Below are 24,411 nucleotides of genomic sequence, written 5' to 3'. Positions count from 1 at the left end.
GGAGCCCCTCTCACAGCCCAGGTGAGAGACAAAGCTTGGATCAATTAGTTAAGGTAAATAATTTGCTGCTGACTTCAAATGCAAGAGACATTCAAAGGTGGGAGAAATCAATGTAGAATGGGGTAGAAGCAGGAAAACCTTCATAAAAAAGAAGTAAGGTGTGATTTAAATACGTGAAGGCTTTGTATGAGTGGAGGGAAGAGGAGAACATTTCTGGCAGGGGAAATCAACACTAATAAAAGAGAAAAATGGTAATTGGCGTACGAGCTACCCTTTTCATTGGCTAATCAGGTCTATATGCAAATTAACTGCCAACTAAGATTGGCAGTTAACTGCCAACTAAGATTGGCAGTTAACTGCCAACAAGATGGCGGTTAATTTGCATATGTAGGCACAATGCAGGGAGGTGAAAGGGAAAGCAGGAAGAAGCCCCCTGCCACTGACAGTGATCGGAAACCCAGGGGGGAGCTAAGAGCTGGGGGGCAGGGCAAAGGCGGCCCCACCCCAGCCATGATCGGAGAATCAGGTGCCTTTTCCGCCCTGGCCAGTGATAGCAAGAAGTAGGGGTGGAGCCAGCGATGGGAGCTGGGCACGGTCGAAGCTGGCAGTCCCGGGAGCTAGGGGTCCCTTGCCTGGGCCTAAAGCGAAGCCCACGATCGTGGGGCCGCTGCAGCTGTGGGTCCCCGCTGCCCAGGCCGGACGCCTAGGCCAGAGGCGTCAGGCCTGGGCAAGGGGCCGATCCTGCGATTGGAGAGTGATGGGGGTCAACGCCTGAGGGCTCCCAGTATGTGAGAGGGGGCAGGCTGGGCTGAGGGACACTCCCCCCCCCCACACACACACCCAGTGCACGAATTTCGTGCACCGGGCCCCTAGTAAAGAATAACAAGGATGAGGAAGAAATATGGAGGACAGAGCAAGCCGGCTGGCATAGACAGGGATCTGGTGAGGACGGAAAGGAAACCTGCTGGGGGAGTTAGAGGTCCTTACCAGCCAGACAGAGACATCTTGACTTGATACCTTAGGTCCGTGGTTTTCCTACCAGAATAAGAAGGGCCTAGAGTTCCACAAAGGCTTCTCATGGCTGAGTGCATTGGGGAGATAAGGTAGCCTGAGATGGCAGGCCCCCTGTGCGCTTTCTCTCTCTCTCTCTCTCTCTCTCTCTCTCTCTCTCTCTCTCTCGTATTTTTTTTTTAATTAAATCTTTATTGTTCAGATTATTACATTTGTTCCTCTTTTTTTCCCCCCCATAACTCCCCTCCTCCCAGTTCCCGCCCCACCCTCCGCCCTCACTCCCCACCCACTGTCCTCATCCATAGGTGCACGATTTTTGTCCAGTCTCTTCCCACATCTCCCACACCCCTTTCCCCCCCAAGAATAGTCAGTCCATTCCCTTTCTATGTCCCTGATTCTATTATAATCACCAGTTCATTCTGTTCATCAGATTATTTATTCACTTGATTCTTAGATTCACTTGTTGATAGATGCATATTTGTTGTTCATACTTTGTATCTTTACCTTTTTCTTCCTCTTCCTCTTCTTAAAGGATACCTTTCAGCATTTCATATAATACTGGTTTGGTGGTGATGAACTCCTTTAGCTTTTCCTTATCTGTGAAGCTCTTTATCTGACCTTCAATTCTGAATGATAGCTTTGCTGGATAAAGTAATCTTGGTTGTAGGTTCTTGGTATTCATCACTTTGAATATTTCTTGCCACTCCCTTCTGGCCTGCAAAGTTTCTGTTGAGAAATCAGCTGACAGTCGTATGGGTATTCCCTTGTAGGTAACTGAGTTTCTTTCTCTTGCTGTTTTTAAGATTCTCTCTTTATCTTTTGCTCTTGGCATTTTAATTATGATGTGTCTTGGTGTGGTCCTCTTTGGATTCCTTTTGTTTGGGGTTCTCCGCACTTCTTGGACCTGTAAGTCCATTTCTTTCACCAGGTGGGGGAAGTTTTCTGTCATTATTTCTTCAAATAGGTTTTCAATATCTTGCTCTCTCTCGTCTTCTGGCACCCCTATAATTCTGATGTTGGTACGCTTGAAGCTGTCCCAGAGGCTCCTTACACTATCCTCGCATTTTTGGATTCTTTTTTCATTTTGCTTTTCTGGTTGGATGTTTTTTGCTTCCTCACATTTCAAATCATTGACTTGATTCTTGCGCTCCTCTGGTCTGCTGTCAGACGTCTGTATAATATTCGTTATTTCAGTCCGTGTGTGCTTAATTTCTAGTTGGTTCCCCAATATAAGATCGAGGGTCTTATTAGTTTTCGTGTAGATCTCATTAAGTTTATCGGCAGCTTCTAAACAGTTCTTGAGAGACCTTAAAAGTGTGGTTCTGAACTCTATTTCTTCCATTGACAATTTTGTCCTGTTTCTTTGTCTCCGCATTTTGTTATGCTTCCTTGGTGCACCCCCTAGTGGTCTTTGTTCACAGTCTTATAGATAAATCTTGATTGTTGTAGCTAATTCCAGGGAGGGTTTGACCTCCAGGCCAAGTGGCTATGAGAATCAGCTGTGTCAGCAGTGAGAGAACTTCTGTCCTCTAGGGAGGTGCTAATCTAGCCTTTGCCTGAGGCTATCCGGCAAATGCCTCTGTGCAGGGCTTGGGCGGGGCGGGTCGCACAGGATCAACAGGGTGGGCCGGAGAGAGCAGTTATGGCGGCTCTCAGTCCTGTCCCCAGGGGCTCTGCCTCTCTGAGTCCCAGCACCCGCTGCAAAGCTCGGAGAGAAAGCTGCACTCGCTCTGACCGAAGCCAGACAGTCCCGCTTCTCCCGTTTGAGTCTGGGTCCCTAAAGACTCGCCCGGATCTTCTCTCTCTCGTATTGATTGGGGTTTCTCTGTAATATGTTACATGAAGAAAGGGTTTTCAAACTGAAACGGTCAAAGAACTCTTCTATAAATAATAAGGAGCTTGTTTTGTGGGTAGGGAAGTAGCATGATGAAAATAATGTTCCAGGAAGGCTAGTTTGGCAGTGTGAAGGTGAATAGTTAGGAGGGATTAGAAATTGGTTTTGGAGAGACCACAGAACTGGTGTAGCAAACAAGGACTGAGGTAGAGATGGTGCCAATTCTATAGGAAGTGGGACACAATTCCCTGCCAGCATGCAACCCAGTTCAGGGGCTGGCTCATGTATGATGGTATCCCATGATGAACCTGCTCTGAGTTAGGCCAGAGACGGATTACTGTCAGCTGAGGAAGGTTCAGGTTGGAAGATGGAGGAAGGCATATAGAAGAACCTGAATGAGTACACATGTATTAAGTACGAGCAAGTTTTTGTCATCTTCAAAAAGTGATGACATACATAGATATATGTATTCCTTTATATTTATATTATAAATATATATGGGATATATATATATATATCTCCACAAAAAGACCTATTTACAAAAATGACTCTATTTATGTAAAATATTCAGAATAGGTAAAATCATAGATACAGAATGCACATTGATGGTTGCCAGGGTCGGTGAAAAATGGGGAGCAACTGCTTAATGAGTACAGGTTTCCTTTCGGGATAGTGGCAATGTTTTGGAACTAGCTAAAAGTGATGGTGAGCAGCACTGTGAACACTGTAAATGCCATTGCATTGCTTACTTTAAAATGGTGAATTTATTATGTCAATTTCACCTCAAAAAATTTTAAAAAACTGATGACTTGTATCTGTGATAGCTGTATCATCGCAAGCCCTGCCAGCTCACCTCCCCGGTACTCGGTGTTATTCCGCCAGTCATTTAGGTCGATTTCTGCTGTGCCAGCTATCACCAGCTCCAGTTCCCTGGCATCGAACACGGAGACAAGCCTAGAGTCTATGACCTGAAATACAGATTAGGCTTCAGTGTACGGGTCCAACCACATTGAAAGTTCTATTCATTGTTATTATTTCTGTGGTTTAAGCTGGGAAACTGATCATCATTTACAACTTTTTTTTTCAGTGTGCTATTATTGTGACTTACACATTTTGAAATACAAACCATTCATAAGCTGGGAACCAAAACAGGTCCCATGTTGGCCTGCCCGGCTGGTGTGGCTCAGTGGTTGAGCGTTGACCTATGAACCAAGAGATCATGGTTTGATTCCCAGCTTGGGCATATGCCCAGGTTGCAGGCTCGATCCCAGTGTGGGGCATGCAGGAGGCAGCCTATCAATGATTCTGCCTCCTCACTGATGTTTCTTTCTCTCTCTCCCTCTCCCTTCCTCTCTGAAATCAATAAAAATATATATTTTTAAAAAAGGCCCCATGCTTTTCACTACCTCTGATACTGCCCCACCCGAATGATGTTATGAACAAACCTGACTTGACTTTCCTAGTCACATTTAAATTTTCAAGTAAATTTGCATTTTAAAGACATAAAGGTCTAAATCACTTTGAAGTGACTCAATAGCTATTAGTATTACCACTTCACTTAAAAAGTATCTTCTCTTCCACATCAAACTATAACTTATTTCCTAGGAACGGGCACTAAAAGCATTATATTTTTCTTTCCTTTCCCCCCTCACGTCCGTTCTCCCTTATTCAAAGATCTGGGAGCACCTGCTTTGTTAGGGTTCTGAACTCTGGCTTTCTGTCTCCTGGTCATATGTACCAGGCACAATTGAACATCTATAGTGGGTACCATCTTTAACCAAACCAGTGACCCATACTGTACTTCACTATGGCAGGGAAAGAAGACCCAAGCCCTGAAAAAACATTTACAGCCTCTTGTTTTTAAACTGGAAAAGTATGAGGATGCCAATTTTTGGTGCACAGAAAGGCTAGCAGCTGTCATTGTCCCCTTGATTCACAACCTTGGCATTCATTATATGACACAAAGTGGCACTGTAACAAAGAAAAAATCTAGCCAGAGTGGACAGTGCCTGCCAACGACTTCACTTCTTTTATCTTAATTTCATTGAATGAAAGGAAGTGCAACATGCACATTATCTTGACAGGAGATGCTGCATGTTTTCACACCTGGCACACCAGGGCCACACCAACACCAATTCTGTGAGAGCATTTTTTAATTTGCCAGAAGAGCTGGGTGTCCCAGGGAACTCTGACCTCTCACTGATACACCTTGCACTCTGGTGAGTAGAGCTGAGCCCTTTGCCTGCGTTGGTTCTTCTCCCTTTGCCTCACCAGCTGTGTCCAGCGGTGAAGGCTTTGGCCAGAGCCCTGCCCTCTTCAGTCAGGCCTGGGCCTTACCTCATAAAAGCCCCGCACCAGGGCCTCCGTCTGCTGCACCACGCCACGTTCCACCCGCCACTTCACCATCCTCTCGATGTACTCCTTCTTGTTCTTCTCCGTCACCTGGGTGTTGGCTCCTCCGGATTTTAACTCCCTTTCTGTTACCTTGTAGGAAAACAGAAAGATTGTGATGCTTATTACCTAAGCTCACAGTAACACATACAAAGTTTAGGTGGGTGAACTAGATACACAAAGTCCTCTTCACATCAGTTCAGTGTTAATACTTCCTTACTTATTTTCTTTTCCTGGAAGTTACTAAAAAGATTCTGGCCCTAGCTAGTTTGGCTTAGTGGATAGAAAATTGGCCTGGGGACTTAAGGGTCCGGAGTTTGATTCCAGTCAAGGGCACACACCTCAGTTGTGCAGGAAGCAACCAATCGATGTGTCTCTCTAACATCGATGTTTCTCTCTGTTTCTCCTCCTCCCTCCCACTCTCTCTAAAAATAATTGGAAGCAAAATAGCATAGGTGGAGCAGACAGTTCTTAGAGACAGACAAAACAGTGACTGAAGAATGACAGCTTGACCTTGAGGAAAAAAAAAGAGAATGACATTGCCACTTAGTATGGTGACGCATGTTTGTTAGGACAAGTTTGAATCATCAAGAAAAGTTATGGGCAGGAGATCCAAGGTGGCGGCAGACTAGGTGGATATTACGCTCACCACCTCCCAGGACCAAACTGGATTTATAACTAAAATGTAGAAAAATTAACCTGAATAACCAACTGAAGATTAGCTGAACAGAAGTCTTACAATCAAGGATTACCAAGAAAAAGCCATATGAAGACTGCGCCAAAGGAATTGCGTAGGCCTAGTGACAAGCAGCGTCTGACATTAGCCCAAATCAAACTCCCTCCAGAGAAACTCCAGAACCAACTCTCCCAGTGGCCAGTTTTAGACAACATCAAGGCAGGACCCAATTAGCTTCACAAGTGGCGTATTCAAAGGGAGATCTTGACAGGCTCTAGAACAGTGATGGCAAACCTATGACACGCGTGTCAGAGGTGACACGCAAACTCATTTTTTTGGTTGATTTTTCTTTGTTAAATGGCATTTAAATATCCTATCTAATAAAAGAGAAACATGGTAATTAGCCGTACCTCCGCTACCCTTCCCATTGGCTAATCAGGGTGATATGCAAATTAACTGCCAGCCAAGATGGTGGCTGGCAGCCAGGCAGCTTGAAGCGAACATGAGGCTTGCTTGCTCCAGTGACGGAGGACTCCAACGTTCCCTGCCTGCCGCTGACGGTCTCTGAGGTTTCAGTTTGAAACATTGTTACCAATATAGAAGATAAACAAAACCCCAGAAACCTGCTTTCAGCCAGCCAGGATCTCAGAGCTGGAGTTGAAACAGTGTTTCGATTATAGAATCCAAACAAACCAGATACCTGCTTTCAGCAGCCAAGCCTCAGAGCTAAAGCTGGCCCAGATTAAAAAGAAAAAGAAAAAATGAGTGGTTGGGAGCTTCAGTCACCCGCCAGCCTGAAAACAGCCCTCAGCCCCTCACCCAGACTGGCCAGGCACCCCAGTGGGGACCCCCACCCTGAAGGGTGTGTGACCAGCTGCAAACAGCCATCAGCCCCTCACCCAGGCTGGCCAGGCACCCCAGTGGGGACCCCCACCCTGATCCAGGACACCCATCAGGGAAAACCAGCCGGCCCCCACCCATGCACCAGGCCTCTATCCTATATAGTAAAAGGGTAATATGCCTCCCAGCACTGGGATCAGCGTGACAGGGGGCAGTGCCCAAACCCCCTGATCGGCCCTGCTCTGTGTGTGACAGGGGGTGGCGCCGCAACCTCCCCATCGACCCTGCCTTGAATGTGACAGGGGGCGGTGCCCCAACCCCCCAATCGGTCCTACCCTGAGCGTGACTGAGGGTGGCATCGCAACCTCCCAATCCGCCCTGCTGTGTGCATGACAGGGGGCGGCACCCCAACTCCCCAATCAGCCCTGTTCTGAGCCTGACCAGGGCCTGCACTTAGGGATTGGGCCTGCCCTCTGCCACCTGGGAGCAGGCCTAAGCCAGCAGGTCGTTATCTCCCGAGGGGTCCCAGACTGCGAGAGGGCACAGGCCGGGTTGAGGGACCCCCCTCCCCCCGAGTGCACAAATTTTTGTGCACCGGGCCTCTAGTATAAAATAAATATCAAAAATATAAGTCTTTGTTTTACTATGGTTGCAAATATCAAACAATTTCTATATGTGACACGGCACCAGAGTTAAGTTAGGGTTTTTCAAAATGCTGACATGCCGAGCTCAAAACGTTTGCCATCACTGCTCTAGAACATGCTCAGGCCAGGTGTGTTTTCACACCTGACACACCAACACCAATTGTTGAGGCATTGTTTGGCCCTGGTGTGCCAGGTGTGAAAACATGCTGCTTTGTGTGGCCAGCACCTGCACAGCAACTCCTACACTGTGGATGGGGTTGATCTCAGTCAGCAAGCCTGAGGGTTGACTCCACACACAAATGGGCCAATAGCAATCAAGACTTCCGAAATCAAGACTTAGCTCTATTTCAGGCAGTTCTGAATGATGGTTGTTCTGTAGTTTTGTTGTAGTTTTGACGTGGTTGTGGGAGGAGGCGAGTACTATGCTGCCATCTTGGCTGGAACCCTCCAGGAGTTTATTTTAGTGTAATGACTTAAGTTAGAATTCTAACTAAAAAATGTTATTATTGCTACCCAGTGTCTTAACACAATTTTCTTGAAGTTGCATTTATTTTACAAATTTACCCTCCACTGTAGAGCAAATGTAAAGGATGGGCAAAAAGTAATTATGCACAAGAAACAGCATATTTTACACATTCATCTAGTACATGGCAGGACAGGAAAGTGAATCATATATTTTTGAACATATTTAAATGTGCTTTTTCATAGTTGTAGGAAGAATGTTTTTTCCTTAAAAATGTAAATGAGCTGTAACCGGTTTGGCTCAGTGGATAGAGCGTCGGCCTGCGGACTGAAAGGTCCCAGGTTCGATTCCGGTCAAGGGCATGTACCTTGGTTGCAGGCATATCCCCAGTGGGGGTGTGCAGGAGGCAGCTGGTCGATGTGTCTCTCTCATCGATCTTTCTGACTCTTTATCCCTCTCCCTTCCTCTCTGTAAAAAATCAATAAAATATATTTAAAAAAAATGTAAATGAGTATTCTTCAGAGGTGTGTTTATACAAATAAAACAGAATATTGACATTTTCTAGGACCTATTCAAGATTCTTGATTGAAATGTGGGTGCCGTGTGGACTGCAAGGTTCAGTGGGTAACTCCCATCCGTAGACTCAGCACATTGTCCATATTCATGCAAGTTACTTATAAAGTATCCTCACTTAATTTTCAAAACAACCTTATTACAAATTACCACATGTCATGGGCTCTTTGGGTCTCTGGTCAATGATATTCTGAAAACTTTAATTATTAAATCTGCTCAGGCTATAGTTAGCCTGATAAAACAGTAACACTGAAGATTCAGTGTTACATAAATGCTGGTGGAAAACAAATGGGAAGCTTTATTTAAATAGTATGGAAATATAAATTTTGGAGGGTAAATATCTAGATGTTAGCTATAAAATTTTTGTAGCTGCACAAATAACAGAAATATCTTAAATATTATTACACACTTTACAAAAATGCTTTTTAATCAATTATCATACTTGGTTTTCAAAAACTCTATAAAGCAGATCCATGTCATAATGAGAAAAAGAAGGGAAAAATATGGGCAGCCTTTTAGAGAATGCAGTGCTCAGCCCTAGCCAGTTTGCCTCAGTGGATAGAGTGTTGGCCTGAGAACTAAAGGGTCTTGGGTTCGATTCCAGTCAAGGGCACATGCCTGGGTTGCCGTCTTGATCCTCAGTAGGGGGTGTGCAGGAGGCATCCAATCAGTAATTCCCTCTCATTATTGATGTTTCTATCTCTCTCTCCCCCTCTTCCTTCCTTTTTGAAATCAATACAAATATTAAAGAAATGTAGTGCTCAAAGAATTAAATTTTGAATAAGCAAAATTTCTTGTTTTCTACTTCAAAAATCAAATCCCATTACTATATCATCCTATATAATAAAAGCCCAATATGCTAAGTGTCTGACTGTTCATTTGACCATTTGACCAGTCGCTATGACACACACTGACCACCAGGAGGCAGATGCTCCAACCGGTAGGAGTCCAGCCGATGGGGACTGGGCAAGATGGGCCGGACACACCCTGGAGCCCTCCTGTGGTTCCGCCCCGGCCCTGATCATGCACCAGTGGGGTCCCTCAGCCTGGCCTGTGCCCTCTCGCAATCTGGGACCCCTCAGGGGATGTTGGAGAGCCGGTTTCAGCCAGATGTATGAATCTGTGCACTGGGCCTCTAGTTACTATATAATCCAGCAATCTCACTTCTGGGTATATATCCAAAAGAATTAAAAGCAGGGACTCAAACGGATATTTGTACACCTATGTTCATAGCAGCATTATTCACAGTAGTCAAAAGGTAGAAGCAACTCAAGTGTCTGTCAACAGATGAATCATTAAACAAAATGTAATATGTATATATATATATATATATATATATATATATATATATATATATACACACACACACACATACACACACACACACACACACACACACACAAAGTGGAACGTTATCCAGTCCTACAAAAGAAGAAAATACTTTCACATGTATAACATGGATGAACCTTGAGGACATTATGCCAAATTAAATGAGTCAGTGACAAAAATAAAAATACTTTATGATTCTACTTATATGAGTTATCTAGTATAGCCAAATTCATAAAAAGGAAATGTAGACTTTTGCTTATAAGGTGCAGGGAAGAAGGAGAAATGGGGAATTGTTTAATGGGTACTATATCAGGTTTGCAAGATGATGTGTTTCAGAAGAGGAGGGGAGAACGGGAAGAGACTAAACAAAGAACTTATATGCATATATGCATAGTCCGTGGACAAACATTAGTGTGGGGAAGGCCTGGGGAGGAGGGAGGGAGTGGGGTAGAAGGGGTCAACGGTGCGGGGGGCGGGGGGGGGGGGCGGGAAGGACATTTGTCATAGTTTGAACAATAAAGTTTTTTAAAAAGGAAAAAGAAAAAGTTCTGGGGATAGTTGCACAACAATGTCAGTATTCTTAACAATATTGAACTATACACTTAAGAGTTGTTAAAATGGTAAATTTTATGTTATGTTAATTTTTCACAATAAAAATCAAAATCTCTTTTCCAAGCCCCACATCTTACAAACCTGTCCAAAAACCTCTTCATTAACAGTGAAAGTGAGGTCTAGGATATCTGTGATGTTGTTGTCCTTCATCCATTGCAAGCTCTGGTGGAATTCCTCATCCAAATATTCCAGGTCACTTAAATCACAGGGCCTGCATCCAAAGGGAGAAAGGTAAAACAAACGGCTGTCCAGACCTCATTTCAAAATGTCTTTATGCCACTCCTGGCTAAAGCAACACAGACTTGTTCTAACAATGCGATACTTTTGAATATACTTATGTATCTTTTACTCTTTTAAAAACAAAATATTAAAATACCTACAATAATAAAAATAAAATAATTATTGACACAGGAACTCTCCATGGCAATTGGAGAAAAGTATTATTTAAAAACATCTAAGTTTTAGACAGATCAATACTACTTAGTAATTCAATAAAATGTAATTATTTATGCAAACTGTAATTATTTATGAAAACTAATTCATATCCATTATATAATGTTATAATAGGCTTCCACTATGCTTGCATTCCATCTCCAAATGCCTTTTTTTTTGTACTAAAAGGTTGATGTGATATCTAAGGACTCAGAAAAATAAACTACCATCAACTTAGTAGGAATTGTTAGGCAAAATAGGGACAAAAGGGCTAGAGGGACTAGGGAGGCCAGCACCTGTTGTCCTGCAGGTGCGGCCAGATGGACTCTGGTTTGCAATACACTTACAGTCTCAGGAGCGCCTTATAGAAGGGCCTTGTGAAGAAGGCGTCGAGAAGGTACTGATGAATCAGAGCCAGGCCTAGGATACGACCACTAAACCTGAACCTGGAACACAAACAAGGTGGAGATTTAAGGGCAGGTGGAAATTTACATGGTTAAATATGTGAATTTGTACTTTTACTTGATGTGTTTCTTTATAGCATTCATCTGAAACTACTTAAGGAATCAAGTGGTGACACATGGAAGGCACACTCTCCTCCTTACGCTTTACCATAAACAATACCTATGTGCTTGGTATGTACTAAAGGAACTCTTCTCGCCCTCAGTTACCAGAATAGAGTAATTTTGCCAGGAGCTTCTTTTCAGACCTGAGAGTATAAGAAGCCAAGAGAAGAAAAGCACTGGTGAAGGGGAATTATGGACAAACAGCCCACATTGACAATGAGGAAGACCTAAACCCAAGGCCATGGAAAGTCTTCTAGACCCTGCATCCTTACCTCCTGAAGCATCCGGAGAAACCACCTGAGGTTAATGTGTGTCTAATACAGGTGCCGTTGAGCTCAAGGTCAGTGGGAAGAATTACACAGAATCACACTGTGGTAGGCAACAGCGGAGCCTCCAGCAGTGAATACACTTTCCCATCTAGTGGGTTCCCTTTTAATTTTGTGGATGGTTTCCTTTGTTGTGCAGAAACATTTTAGTTTAATATAGTCCCACTTGTTTATTTTCCCTTTGTTTGTCTTGCCCTAGGAGGTGTATGAGTGAAAATCCTGCTACATGAGATGTCTGAGATTTTACTGCCTATTTTTATTGTTTCACAACTTACATTGAAGTCTTTCATCCATTTTGAGTTTATTCCTGTGTATGGTGTAAGTTGGTATAGAAGCATTTTTTCCCCATGTACCTGTCTAATTTTCCAAACACCACTTATTGAAGTGACTGTCTTTACTCCATTGCATGCTTTGCCTCCTTTGTCAAATATTAATTTACCATAATGGCATGGGTCAGTTTCTGGGGTCTCTGTGCATTGATCTACTAGTATATGCCTGCTCTTGTGCCAGTATCAGGCTGTTTTGATTACAATGGCTTTGTAGTATAATTTGAGATCCAAAACTGTAATCCATCCAACTTCGCTCCTTTTTCTCAAGATTGCTATGTCTCCTTGGTGTTATTTTTGTTTCATATACATTTTTGGAATATGTTTTGCATCTGTGAAATATGAACATCAGTGTATATCTGGATGTTAATTTTGTATCTTGCTATTTTGCCGAATTCATTTATTAAGTCTAATAGTTTTTTGGTGTGGTCTTTAGGGTGCTCTACATATAGTATCATGTCATCTGCAAATAATGGCGGTTTTACTTCTTCCTTTCCAGTTTGGATACCATTTATTTTTTCTTACTGTCTGGTTGTTCTGGCCAGGACTTCCAGTGCTACATTGAATAAGAGTGTTGGAAGTGCACTCTCTGTCACTTTGCTGATCTTAAGGGAAATGCTTTTATTTTTTCCCATTGAATATGATGTGGGTTGTGAATTTGTCATATATGGCCTTTATTACATTGAGGTATGTTTTCTCTATTCCCACTTTGCTGAGAGTGATTACTATAAACTAGAGGCCCGATGCACGAAATTCTTGCAAAGGGCTCAGCCCTTGCAGCCGCCGCGGCTGCCATGGCCCTTGTATCCTGGCTTCGTCCAGAAGGTCATTCAGCTGTCCGGTCTAATTAGCATATTATGCTTTTATTATTATAGATGGGTGTTGGATTTTATCAAATGCTTTTATTGCATCTATTTACATGATCATGTAATTTTTATCTCTTTTTGTTTATATGGTGTATCATGTTCTTTAATTTGCAGATATTGTACCAACCTTGCATCTCTGAGTAAATCACACTTGGTCATGGTGTATGATCTTTTTAATGTACAGCTGGATCCATTTTGCTAATATTTTGTTGAGGATACTAGCGTTTATGTTCATCAGAGATATTGGGCTATGATTTTCTTTCTTTGTGGTGTCTTTTTTTGGTTTTGGTATTAGGATACCAAATACTCATAAAATAAGCTTTGGAATCTTTTCTCCTCTTGACATTTTTGAAGTAGTATGAGATGGATAGGTGTTAGATTTTCTTTGAATGTTTTGTAAAATTTACCTGTGAAATCATCCAGTCCAGGACATTGTTTTTTGGGAGATTTTTTCCTTATTGAATTTATTGGGGTGACTTACGATTTTGTATTATAATTATTGGTTCATTTATGTGTTCTTCCTACTACACCTCTTTCAGGGAAGAGATCCTACTCATTTCATCTTTGTATCCTCCCAGCATATAGTATGTGCTTAATTTATAATGCTAAATTAGTAAAGGTATCCCCACAACATCTAGCATAGTCCTATATGGTATGATATTTGATGAAAATATTTCTTTTTCGGATACAGATTCCAATTCATGGCCTCGATGACGCCATCTTAAATTTCATGCTCACAAATTAAGAGATAACTGAGGGATTATATTAAGTATAATTTGTGTATATATGTATTCTTATATTGGGTATAGCACTCTCTAACCCTGTCTAAATGTGACCTAAGTAAGAGCTGGCATTCAATTCTCAGGGTCATAAATTCCCTTGCAATATCTTGCGTGCTCTGACTTCCTGTCTTTGTGTTTCTGTCTCATAGGTTTCTTCATCACTTTATTGAGAGTGACAGAAAAAGAAACGACAGGAGAAGGACAACTTTTGTTTTATCGCTTGTGTCAAATGCTTGATGTAGACGCATTCCTACCTCAGCTCAAAAACTACAGAGATGAGCCTATTTGAAGAGAGCTGGCATGGCAATAGCTACACACCTTGGAAGAGGTGGGTTATTTGATGCTACAAAACCAAAATACAGGAATTTGGCCTGTAAGTCCAGTAGGCCCAGGTATCACCTCAGAAACTCCCATCACCAGCAGCCATTGCAACATATCATAAGTAAACAATGTCACAACAATCACACCAGCAATTTTCAGGACTCATTTCTTTATGAAGTCCTGGAACTCCTGCAGTGAGAGCAGGGGTAATTTTCAAATCAGGTGTTATGGAGACACAGCAAGGAAGTGCATGCATACTTCATTTCCCATGCAGATTTCTGGAGGCTTCTAATACTTGAAGTATACCCCTACAGAACTGTATGGAAAGCCAAAGAGATAACTGGATTTTTGAGTCAGAAAGACACGTAGAGATCATGTGACCCAACAGCTTTATTTTACAATAAGATATAGAAGCTGATGTCCACAGTGCTAAAGCTATTGGTCCAAAAGTGTACAAGTGTCAAAGAATTTCAAACCCATATATACCTCCAAGGAGCCTCCACTGGGGACTCCTAATTTTAGTAGAATTATCAACATTTAGGACCTATGTGTACTTACCTAAGTGCACTCAGAAGGCAATTACTGTTTCTTACATAAATTTGAAGTGGTCATTAAAGTTGCAGTGCCTTTAGTATTTATTTTGTATTCTGGATTAAGACTAACAGAAAGTCTTCTTTCTAGTGCTTTGCTATTCACTCTCATCACCCCTCATTCTATCTGGCCCACTGCTCTAAAAACTGTTGCCCTCTGACTAAGACAGACTAAAACTTTCAAACATAAGAAAGCAAAAATTCTAGATCTTACCATTCTAGATGGTTTTCCACAAATGCAGACATGGGACTGATTTGCACCGTGTAGGTATCATTTGCAGAATACTCAAAGAGTCCGTAGTAAGGGTTGAAGAGCTCCTGAGACAAAAGGAAGAAGAACTCTCGCGAAGGACCACTGTAATCCAGGCTGCGGAGGAAGCAGAGGCGCGGGAATCTATTATGAATGGGAAGCAGGGGACTCACCTCTATCTGGGAGCTAGTGTGCGCTTTCAGAGTCAGTGCTGGGGAATGTCAAGAGCAGCCTTGGATCTTTTGAGTGGAAGCCGACGGAAGTATTAATTTGCCATAGAAAAATGAGGCTGTGGTCATTGGTTAGGGGAAGTTCCTACTCAGATTTCCATAAGTGAACTCTTACGGCAATGTTCCTTAACCTTTCCTATTTTTTGTTTTTTAAATTATATAACAATAAAATACACAGCTGGCCCATTAAAAACAAAGACTTTGTTGGGGGAGGCACAAGAGAATTTCCTGTGACGGTGTGTGTATGTGTGCATATGTGCATATGTGTGCATTAAAAAGTTTCCAAGTTCATTCTGATATGCCCTCTGAGGTGGGTTTGCCCTCTACGGTTGAGATGATTTTCCATGAAGTCACTCAAATCATATAACAATTTGGTCTATAGTTGTATAGGTGCACTTTAGGAGGAAGAGTTTTTTGATCAGATACTCAAAAGTGTACACCACTTGGAAAAGTAAAGACCCAGTAGTTTTGGTTTATACTTTGATCATGTGCCTCGGACTCTAGTACCTGTCACTAATCTCAGGCTTTTAAAGAACATGAAATCTCAAGCTTGGCAATACCTGGAGAAAGACTCCCAGAAGGCCACAATTGGAATCACTCTGGGGCAAAGGCTTAGAGCCACTCTGCTTCTTTTTGAGAAAAATCGCCCAAGACCCAGGGGCTTGGTCCACCACATTGAAGTGTCTGCATAAAACTACTGGTGCCTCACCCCTCTTCTCCAACAAAGGTGACGTAGAGTTTGTTTCGCTGGAGCTCCTTCCGGGAATAAGCCATCACCTGATTGAAGGTTCCTTCCAACAAGTGATCCCGGCGAATGATGAGCCTAGGAAGGAGGAAAAGCCACGTGGGTGATGAGTAGTGGCTCGAAGCTCTGCCGTTGGACAGTATTCTAGGTGAGTCATGAGTGCCCAGGTCTCATTCCCTAGACTCTCCATGAGTGTGCAGGTTCCATCAGTGGAGAGATGGACTTTTAAAAAACACTCTTTTTAAACCATTGACAGCACAAAGACAACGTGTATGCTTTTATAATCAGACTAGAGGCTCGATGCACATTAGTGCACGGAGGGTAGGGTCCCTCAGCCCAGCCTGCACCCTCTCACAATCCGGGACCACTGGCTCCTAACTGCTCACCTGCCTGCCTGCCTGATCGCCCCTAACCACTCTGCTTGCCTGCCTGATCGCCCCTAACCGCCTCTGCCTCTGCCTCTGCTGCTGCAGCTTCGTCCGGAATGACATCCGGAAGGTTGTTCAGCTGTCCGGTCTAATTAGCATATTATGCTTTTATTATTATACATTCCATCCTATTGGACTACTTTTGTTTTTTTTGATCAATTAAAAAAAATCTTTTCAATTGGATTCCTGAGTTTGGGTTTGGCTTTTCAAAAACAAAACAAAAACACAAAACCCAGAAGGAGAAAAACCCACAACTTTTTACTTAGCCTACTATTACAAAGTTACAAAGAGCCCATGAATTTGACTAATGAGTTAAATGATGTGTCCCAAGAAAAAGTAAAGGAATATATGATTTTTTAAATTTAGATCAAGATTCATTGTTTTCTGAAAAGGTCTACCATTGACTTTACATATGCTTTTGTCTGAAATCTACTGTTTTTTCTTTCTGGCCCTTCTCTTCCCTTCCCTTTCTGCCTCCTCTTCAATTTCTTAACTTCCGTTCTCCTTTCTTCTTAACTCCATAAATTTTTTCTTTCTCTTTACTATGAAAATAACTTTTACCACACCATGGTATCCAGTTTCCAAAATAATGTTACAAAGGTATAAAGGAGAAAAAGATAATAAAAGCTACCCTCTGAATTCAGTGTCAAGTACTGGAGCACTTACTTAATTTTCCCTGGACCCTGACCAAATCCTTTGGCTTCCAGTTTTCGGTAGAAATTACGGAGCTTGGCCTCAAAGTCTCTCCGGTAGGGCGAAGGGGCTCTTGCACTGGCTCTCTGTAAACCTGCAGAGAGAAGTACATGGGCTGAGGGTCAACACTGTTTGTCAAAGAACAAACACATAGAGCAGCGATAGAGGAAGGGCCAACCAGGGGCATATTCATATTTTTTTCTCCAAGAAGTTTCCCTTAATTCCCATTATTCCTTCAATTACTTTTACAAAAAGTAGAAATAATATAATGCAGAAAAAATCCTGCTGACAAGAAATATTTATGTCTTCCACTACATTTCAAGTTATATTTCTCTTATACATTCTTTGATGAGCATATTTCTTGGCTTAATTGCACTTAAATAATCTAAAACAACATAAACAAAACTAGATTAAACTTTTCTTGCACGTCACTATAAGAAGTGGTTGTAGCTCTAATGAGGCATATGTTGTATTTCTCTAAAATGGAAGGATCTATTACCCTTTGAGATAGCATGGAGGTACCTGGAGATTAATATGCTAAGTGAAATAAGTCAGTCAGAGAAAGACAAATATCTTTTATTATTGCTGGTACTACCACTATCCCATGGTCATGCATTTTGCAAAGTACGTTGGCATAAATATCTATGATTCTGAATCTCTGTAGCATCCAGGTAAATTTCATAAAAGTCTAGAAAATGGGAATTGTAAAACTTAATATCACTATATTTGGATTACATAATCTAGGACCCCATCGTCAAAGCCAAGAGGATAGATAATGAAGTACTCTGACAAAATGAACTGGATGAGTGCTTGGACTCATGGCATCAGTAATATCTGTATCAGGAAAGTTGAGTCTTTTTATAAAAGTTACCCAAATATATCTCATTTAGCAAATCACTCTTGTCTCTTCTTTTTCCATTTCCAATAAGGTATCTCGCACATATAGTGATGTTAAAATCACACTCCAATTGCCAAAGTTTGGACCAAAGTGTAGACAGGTTACAAGACTGGGACAATCTCTACAACAAAATGGCAGATCATCATCTAGACCAGTGGTTGGCAAACTGCTGCTCGTGAGCCACATGCGGGTCTTTGGCCCCTGAGTGTGGCTCTCACAAAATACCGACTTCTGCGCATGGGCCACGAAGTTTCAATTGCACTGTACGTGCGCACCCGCACGTGGTATTTTGTGGAAGAGCCACACTCAAGGGGCCAAAGAGCCGCATGTGGCTTGCGAGCCGCAGTTTGCCGACCACTGATCTAGACCAACAGCTTCTCCCAATGGAAGGCTCTGCTCCCCAAAAGTAAGTCACCCTGTGCACACTGGAGACGATCCTTCTGGCTCTGACAAAGCTCTGCTCCACCTTCCCCAGGTCATGGCACCTCAATTACATTGTAAGTCAGGGGCAGCATTAGGCCAGTGATGGCGAACCTATGACACGCGTGTCAGAGGTGACACGCAAACTCATTTTTTTGGTTGATTTTCCTTTGTTAAATGGCATTTAAATATATAAAATAAATATCAGAAATATAAGTCTTTGTTTTACTATGGTTGCAAATATCAAAAAATTTCTATATGTGACACGGCGCCAGAGTTAAGTTAGGGTTTTTCAAAATGCTGACACGCCGAGCTCAAAAGGTTCGCCATCACTGCATTAGGCATTTCTTCAACAATGTCATTGGTACACTTGTTTGGAGGAAGTAACAACAGAGAGATACTGACTTAAAAACCGAGTTTAACAGTGAACAAAAACACCTCTAAGAGAGTTTCAAGTGACATGACTTGGAGGAGCCAAACCAAAAAACATTCTAGTTTTAGCGACTATAGCAGCATTGAGTGATACTGTCACACCCTTTTTGAGGGACAGAGCATTTTGCTAAATTCTGTTTCTCTTCTGAATTTCTCCATCCATTTCAGAAGCCAAACTTGGACTCTGACTCTTGAGGTTGTGAGATAAAAAGTTACCAGATATTTCAAACTAACTTCCTTTACTTTTAAAGTCATATAAAAATTGGGTTACCCCTGATACCCGCAACAATGTGATAATGCGAACTAACAAATGGGCAGAAAGTCTCCAATATCTGGTCATGTTTGGGGGTATGGTTTTTACTTAATTGTTTTGATGAACATAGAAAATAGTATCTTCCTTTTTCAATAAACAGTCTAATATATATTTCCTCATTGGGAATGAAAAATATCGACAAAGATTTTTTGTATCATGAGTAAATACATTCTAATACATAAAGAAAACTTCAGGGGAACCATTTCATACCATGTAAGAAAACTCTTTGGCATCTTCCTGGGGATGTATGGTGGTCCCTACTAACTTAGTATCTTCTTTATATATCCTAGTAACTTCTTTACAACATGAGAAAAGTTGCCAAAATTGATATCTATTAACATTCTGAGTCATAAGGATGAAGGTTTCATAAAGGGCTCTTCCCTTTTAAATTAAAAAATATATATACTTTAATTGATTTCAGAGAGGAAAGGAGAGGAAGAGAGAGATAGAAATATCAATGGTGAGAGAGAATCATTGATCGGCTGCCTCTTGCACCACACTGGGGATGGAGCCTGCAACCCAGGTATATGCCCTGACCAGGAATTGGACAGTGACCTCCTGGTTCATAGGTTGATGCTCAACAACTGAGCTACACTGGATGGGACCCTTTTAAGTTCTTATAGAATGCATTTGGAATGTAATAGAAACTTAGAGCAGGGGTCTGGCAGACAGACAGTAAATCACTAAGGGTTTTGGGGCCATATAGTCTCTGTCACTACTGCTCACACCTGCTGTTGCCGTTAAAAATACTTAAACTAGTATGACTGGGTTCCACTAAAATTTTATTTATAGGCATTGAAATTTGAATTTCACATAATTTATACATGTCATGAAATAATGGTTTTGAAAAAAAAAAACAAACCTCAAACCATTTGAAATGTAAAATCGGGGCATTACAAAAACAGGTGGCAGACAGACAGGCAAGCATACAACCGTCCTTCTTTCACCATCATCTGGTAGAAACACAGGTGGCCACTTACAGGAGATACCCTGCCAGCCTCTCAAGTTACCTGGGGAGTTCTGAGGTGAGGAGCAGGGTGAACAGCGGGGAGAGAAGCTGTACCCTGGATGGAAGGCAGCTTGCAGGGGGATGTAGGACATAATCTCTTCTTCAAAGAGACTGCAAAGAAAAAAAAAAGAGTTTATGTTCTGTCCATGAGAGAGTACTCATGAATTAGCGTAATAGCAGTTACAGTCCTCACAAAGAAGCAAAAACACTCACATTCAGCATACTACATAGTATTTAAAAGATAGGCACAATGGGGGGATAAGGACACATATGGAATACCTTAATCAATAAAGAAAAAAAAGAGACAGGCACATCCCAGCACGCAAATTCTGTGTTATTTTTTTTCTGTTATTTTAAACCCTAATTAACACTACAACGAAGTCTCTATCAAGTATTATATTCAGCTCTTGCTACCTGAACTGTAAATGTAAAGAAGGCTCTTTTCAGCCCCGGTCACTAGAAACCTCGAGAGCAAATGGTGAGTGTTCCAGCCGGGCGTAGTGAAGAACTGCCCAGGGCATCTTTTCCAGATGCTTTCCCAGAATTCCTGTAGGCTTAGCCTCTTACCTCAGCAAAATAACTAGATCTGCATCACAGGACAACTTTTCCAGCCCATTATTACCCTCAGTCCGAATGTAATGGATTTTCTCCCTAAAATAATGTGGAAAAGAAAAGAGTTACACCACAACTCAGAAGACAAGGAATGAATCCTTTTCTGATCCCTTTTTCTCTCTCTTCCAATGTGGCTGAACAGCAATGTCCTAATTAGTGTCAAGTATACTAGTATTCTTGGTATTTAAAGTTTGTATTGCAGGTTCCCAGGATACCCTACAACAGTGATGGCGAACCTATGACACGCGTGTCGGAGGTGACACGCGAACTCATTTTTTTGGTTGATTTTTCTTTGTTAAATGGCATTTAAATATATAAAATAAATATCAAAAATATAAGTCTTTGTTTTACTATGGTTGCAAATACCAAAAAATTTCTGTATGTGACACAGCACCAGAGTTAAGTTAGGGTTTTTCAAAATGCTGACACGCTGAGCTCAAAAGGTTCGCCATCACAGCTCTACAAGGAATCCCCTCTCTTCAGACTCACAGGGACAGAAGCTAAGGAACACAACAAAGGTAGGTCCTTGAAGAGCCATGGCCATCGGGAGTGGAGCTGGACTAGGAGAGCGGCTGAAGGACTGTGGTGGGCTCAGGACATCTTGGAGGTCATGGAAAGAGAGTGAGGAACCTTATGCCTGATGGAAAACGTGTAAGGCACGCTGGGCACAAAGAGAGTCTGACCTCCAGAACACGTGAGAGTCTCCTGGTGGTCTGAGCACAGGCTTACATTTCTCTCTGTTTGGTTGCAGTTTATACATTCTGACCCTTTCCCACAATCTCCAACTCTAACCTGGCAAATTATTCCAATAAGTCTATGGATAAATAGCATTTATTTTGATCAAATGAACTTTGTAATTGGCTTTTCTGATATTCAAATACTGTAAATACCATAACCAAGATTAATTCAATTGCATGCATGCTTCAAAGAATTTTTTAAAAATGTCTTGAAGCAATGCAGCATAAATCTGGGAAGATTTAGAGAGCAATTTTAAAAACAATATTTAACTTTTAAATTTCTTTTGCATGTTGGTATCCCAATGCCCGATGTAATGGTGTTAGGAGGTGGGGGCTTTAGTGTGTGATTAGGTCATGAAGGCAGAGAACTCTTGTCTGAGATTCGTGTCCTTGTCTCTTACATGTGAGGATATGAGAAGTCTGTAACCTGAAAGAAGGCCTTCATTCTGATTATGGTAGCACCAAGTTCTCGGACTTCGAGTCACCACACTGTGAGCAGTAATTTTCTGCTGTTTATAAGCCACCCAGTCTGTGGTACTTTGTATAGCAAGCCCCAAAGGAGAAAGACAGACACCGTCAACCACTGATCTTCAGAAGCATCACACCTGGCTATCATTCTCGGCTCCTCACCCCCATGTTCAAGCGGTCACCAGCCTCTGTTGTTTTTGCATGCACCCTATCACTCAAGGTCTTCCCTCCCCTCCACCCATGCTCTACCATCCTCCATACAAGGAGATTAATATCATAGTCTCCTAGTAACCCCATCTCCTATATCTTATGTCCCACCTCCAGTCTAGCATTTTTCTCTACAGAATAGCCCAAGTGGTCATTAAAAACACAAATTCATCTATCTTTCTTTCCTGCTGAAAACTCTTTAATCACTTTGTAAATAAAATTAACTTCAGATAAAATCCCAGCTCCTTTCCATTGCTGACAAGCCTCCCTTTCCAATTTCACCATAGTCTCAATCCACCCTAAGCCATCCTGGCGTTTTTTCACTCTTCACCTACATCAAGCCTTTTCTTGCGTGGGGCCTTTGTGCACTCTCTCCCTGATCCCCACCTTGCATCTTGGGGACAGTTTCTTCTCATCCTTCAGGTTTCAGTTTAGTGTCAACTACCTGCATTCTGAGAGCCTTCCCTGCATTCTGCTTAGGACGTAAGTCCTCCTCCTCTGCACCAGCATATTACCCACTATTGCTGACTTCTGATCGCATCCGTCATGACCCTTAACAAATTCTATGGCTATATATTTGGCTTTAAAAAAACAAAACAGGCCAAACTTGTCTGTCATCTGTCTCTCTTAATAGATTTCAAGTGCCATCAGAGTAAGACATATGTCTGTTTTGCTTGCTGCTACATACGTAGCCCTAGCACAACTCTGGTTCAGAATAGTTGCACAATAAAAGCACTAGTTAAAGGAAAGAATGAATGAATGAATGACTGTGAACATGACCCTTAAAATTAACAGATACCATTAGCCTCTGGGTTTTCTGGCTCCATCTTCCCCCTCTATGTGTGGCTTCCTTACGATTCACTGCTGAAAACAGTTTCCTGAAACTCATTCTCTACCCTCTAACCCAGCAACCGACTTTGTGGACCCCAGACAGTGGATCCATGGCTCCCTGAAAATAGCTATGGCTGAATAAGGGTCACTGTCCTCACCTTGGTACCACAGAGGAAGCATTAAGTTCTTCCTCCGGACAGGGTCATGGGAAGATGTGCTTTTATTTTCAACTCTTGGACCTTTAAGATGGAGCTGACTCACACTCACATCACACCCAGGAGCAGGCAAAGGTTCAATCCCAGCAAGCAGTGCCCAGCTTCCTAGTTCCCTTAAGAGTGACCCCCTAAAGAGCAAGTTCTTATTCTTGTCATTCTACCTTTTTAATTCCATCCCCTCTTAGTTTCTGATGTCATTGTTGGTCAACTGTTTTTGATGAAATATTTGGATTCCCAACCTGGGGTCCACAAGTCCTACATTTGAAATTATATGCAAAGGCTTATGTTTATATGTGAAGGCAAGTCTATAATGTTTCTCATCATATTCTTTAAAGGGAGGGTGACAGGAAGAGATTAACCCAAGAATTTATATGCATATATGCATAACCCATGGATATAGATAATAATGTGGTGAAGGCCTGCTGGGGGTGGGGTGGAGGGGATCAATGGGGGAAAGGGGGGGTCTGGAATACTTTCAACCTTTAAGAAAAGGTTATTAGTTTCTATACTAAACAATTTCCATGGTTTTTCCATTTTCCTCACTCCAAGTCCCCCCATGTGTGGAAAATCATAATTGTATAATTCCACACTGCAAGAAAACTCTTAAGATTTTAAAAAAAGTGATATTACACAATAAGGCTCAAAAGTTTATTTCTTTTTGAAAATATACTCTTTTACTTGTAGTAGCAAGCAAAACCGACATAGGCCCTACTCTTATGGAGGTTATATTGTTTCTACTTTCAAAGTATTTAAATTATTTAAATGGGGCTATAGTGCCTTTAGTGGATTCAAATTTCTCTAAAAAGTAAGCAGTGAATTAATTACTTAGTGGTGGAACCAATACATTAAAAAATGTTCAAGAGCAGAAATGTGTCAAAAACTTTTTAATTAGTATAACACCTCTGAAAATTCTTTGAAAATCCCTTAGATTATTATGTACTGTGGGAAAATAACAGAGCCCATGAATAAATGACCCATATGACTGAGCATGGCATTACCTTTAGCAGCGCAGTAATGAAATTTGGGCAGAGCTAGACATAAGTGGAAGTGACAATACTCATGCTTAAGCTCAACTGTTCATGCTAAGGCCTTTTCCTTCACTCCAAAAATAATGTTTTCCATCTTTAAATTAAAGGACCAGGTTCTGAGGGTCAGAGTGGGTACACAGACAAGGTCCTGCACTAAAGAGCTTATAGTGTTGTAGGGAGACATAAGTACATGATAGAATAACAGAGATAAGGGGAAATACCTTAGAGGTACAAATAGAATGTTTAAAGTAAGGCACAAGAAATCCTGGAGTCTGCTTGAATCACCAAATCTTTGCATTTGATTTGAGCCTTT

At 41.8% G+C, this 24,411-nt stretch overlaps 1 protein-coding gene across 3 annotated transcripts in view; it reads right to left on the bottom strand.

Annotated features, from left to right (window-relative positions):
• The window catches only part of HECW1 (HECT, C2 and WW domain containing E3 ubiquitin protein ligase 1), a 152,913-nt gene that overhangs the window by 9,483 nt on the left and 119,019 nt on the right, over window positions 1–24,411 (bottom strand). For all 3 annotated transcript variants that reach the window (XM_059655760.1, XM_059655759.1, XM_059655761.1), the window contains 9 exons: window positions 20,568–20,651; window positions 20,002–20,111; window positions 16,902–17,022; window positions 15,772–15,885; window positions 14,797–14,949; window positions 11,153–11,251; window positions 10,455–10,584; window positions 5,183–5,329; window positions 3,699–3,813 (listed from right to left, as the gene is read on the bottom strand). In XM_059655760.1, the coding sequence (XP_059511743.1) occupies window positions 3,699–3,813; window positions 5,183–5,329; window positions 10,455–10,584; window positions 11,153–11,251; window positions 14,797–14,949; window positions 15,772–15,885; window positions 16,902–17,022; window positions 20,002–20,111; window positions 20,568–20,651 (1,073 nt within the window). The remainder of the gene's footprint in view (window positions 1–3,698; window positions 3,814–5,182; window positions 5,330–10,454; window positions 10,585–11,152; window positions 11,252–14,796; window positions 14,950–15,771; window positions 15,886–16,901; window positions 17,023–20,001; window positions 20,112–20,567; window positions 20,652–24,411) is intronic.

The sequence above is a fragment of the Myotis daubentonii genome, chromosome 10, assembly GCF_963259705.1.
Source record: "Myotis daubentonii chromosome 10, mMyoDau2.1, whole genome shotgun sequence".
NCBI classification, from domain to species: Eukaryota; Metazoa; Chordata; class Mammalia; order Chiroptera; family Vespertilionidae; genus Myotis; species Myotis daubentonii.
The sequence above is the reverse complement of the archived record's forward strand: the minus strand, read 5'-3'. Positions and strand labels throughout refer to the sequence as shown.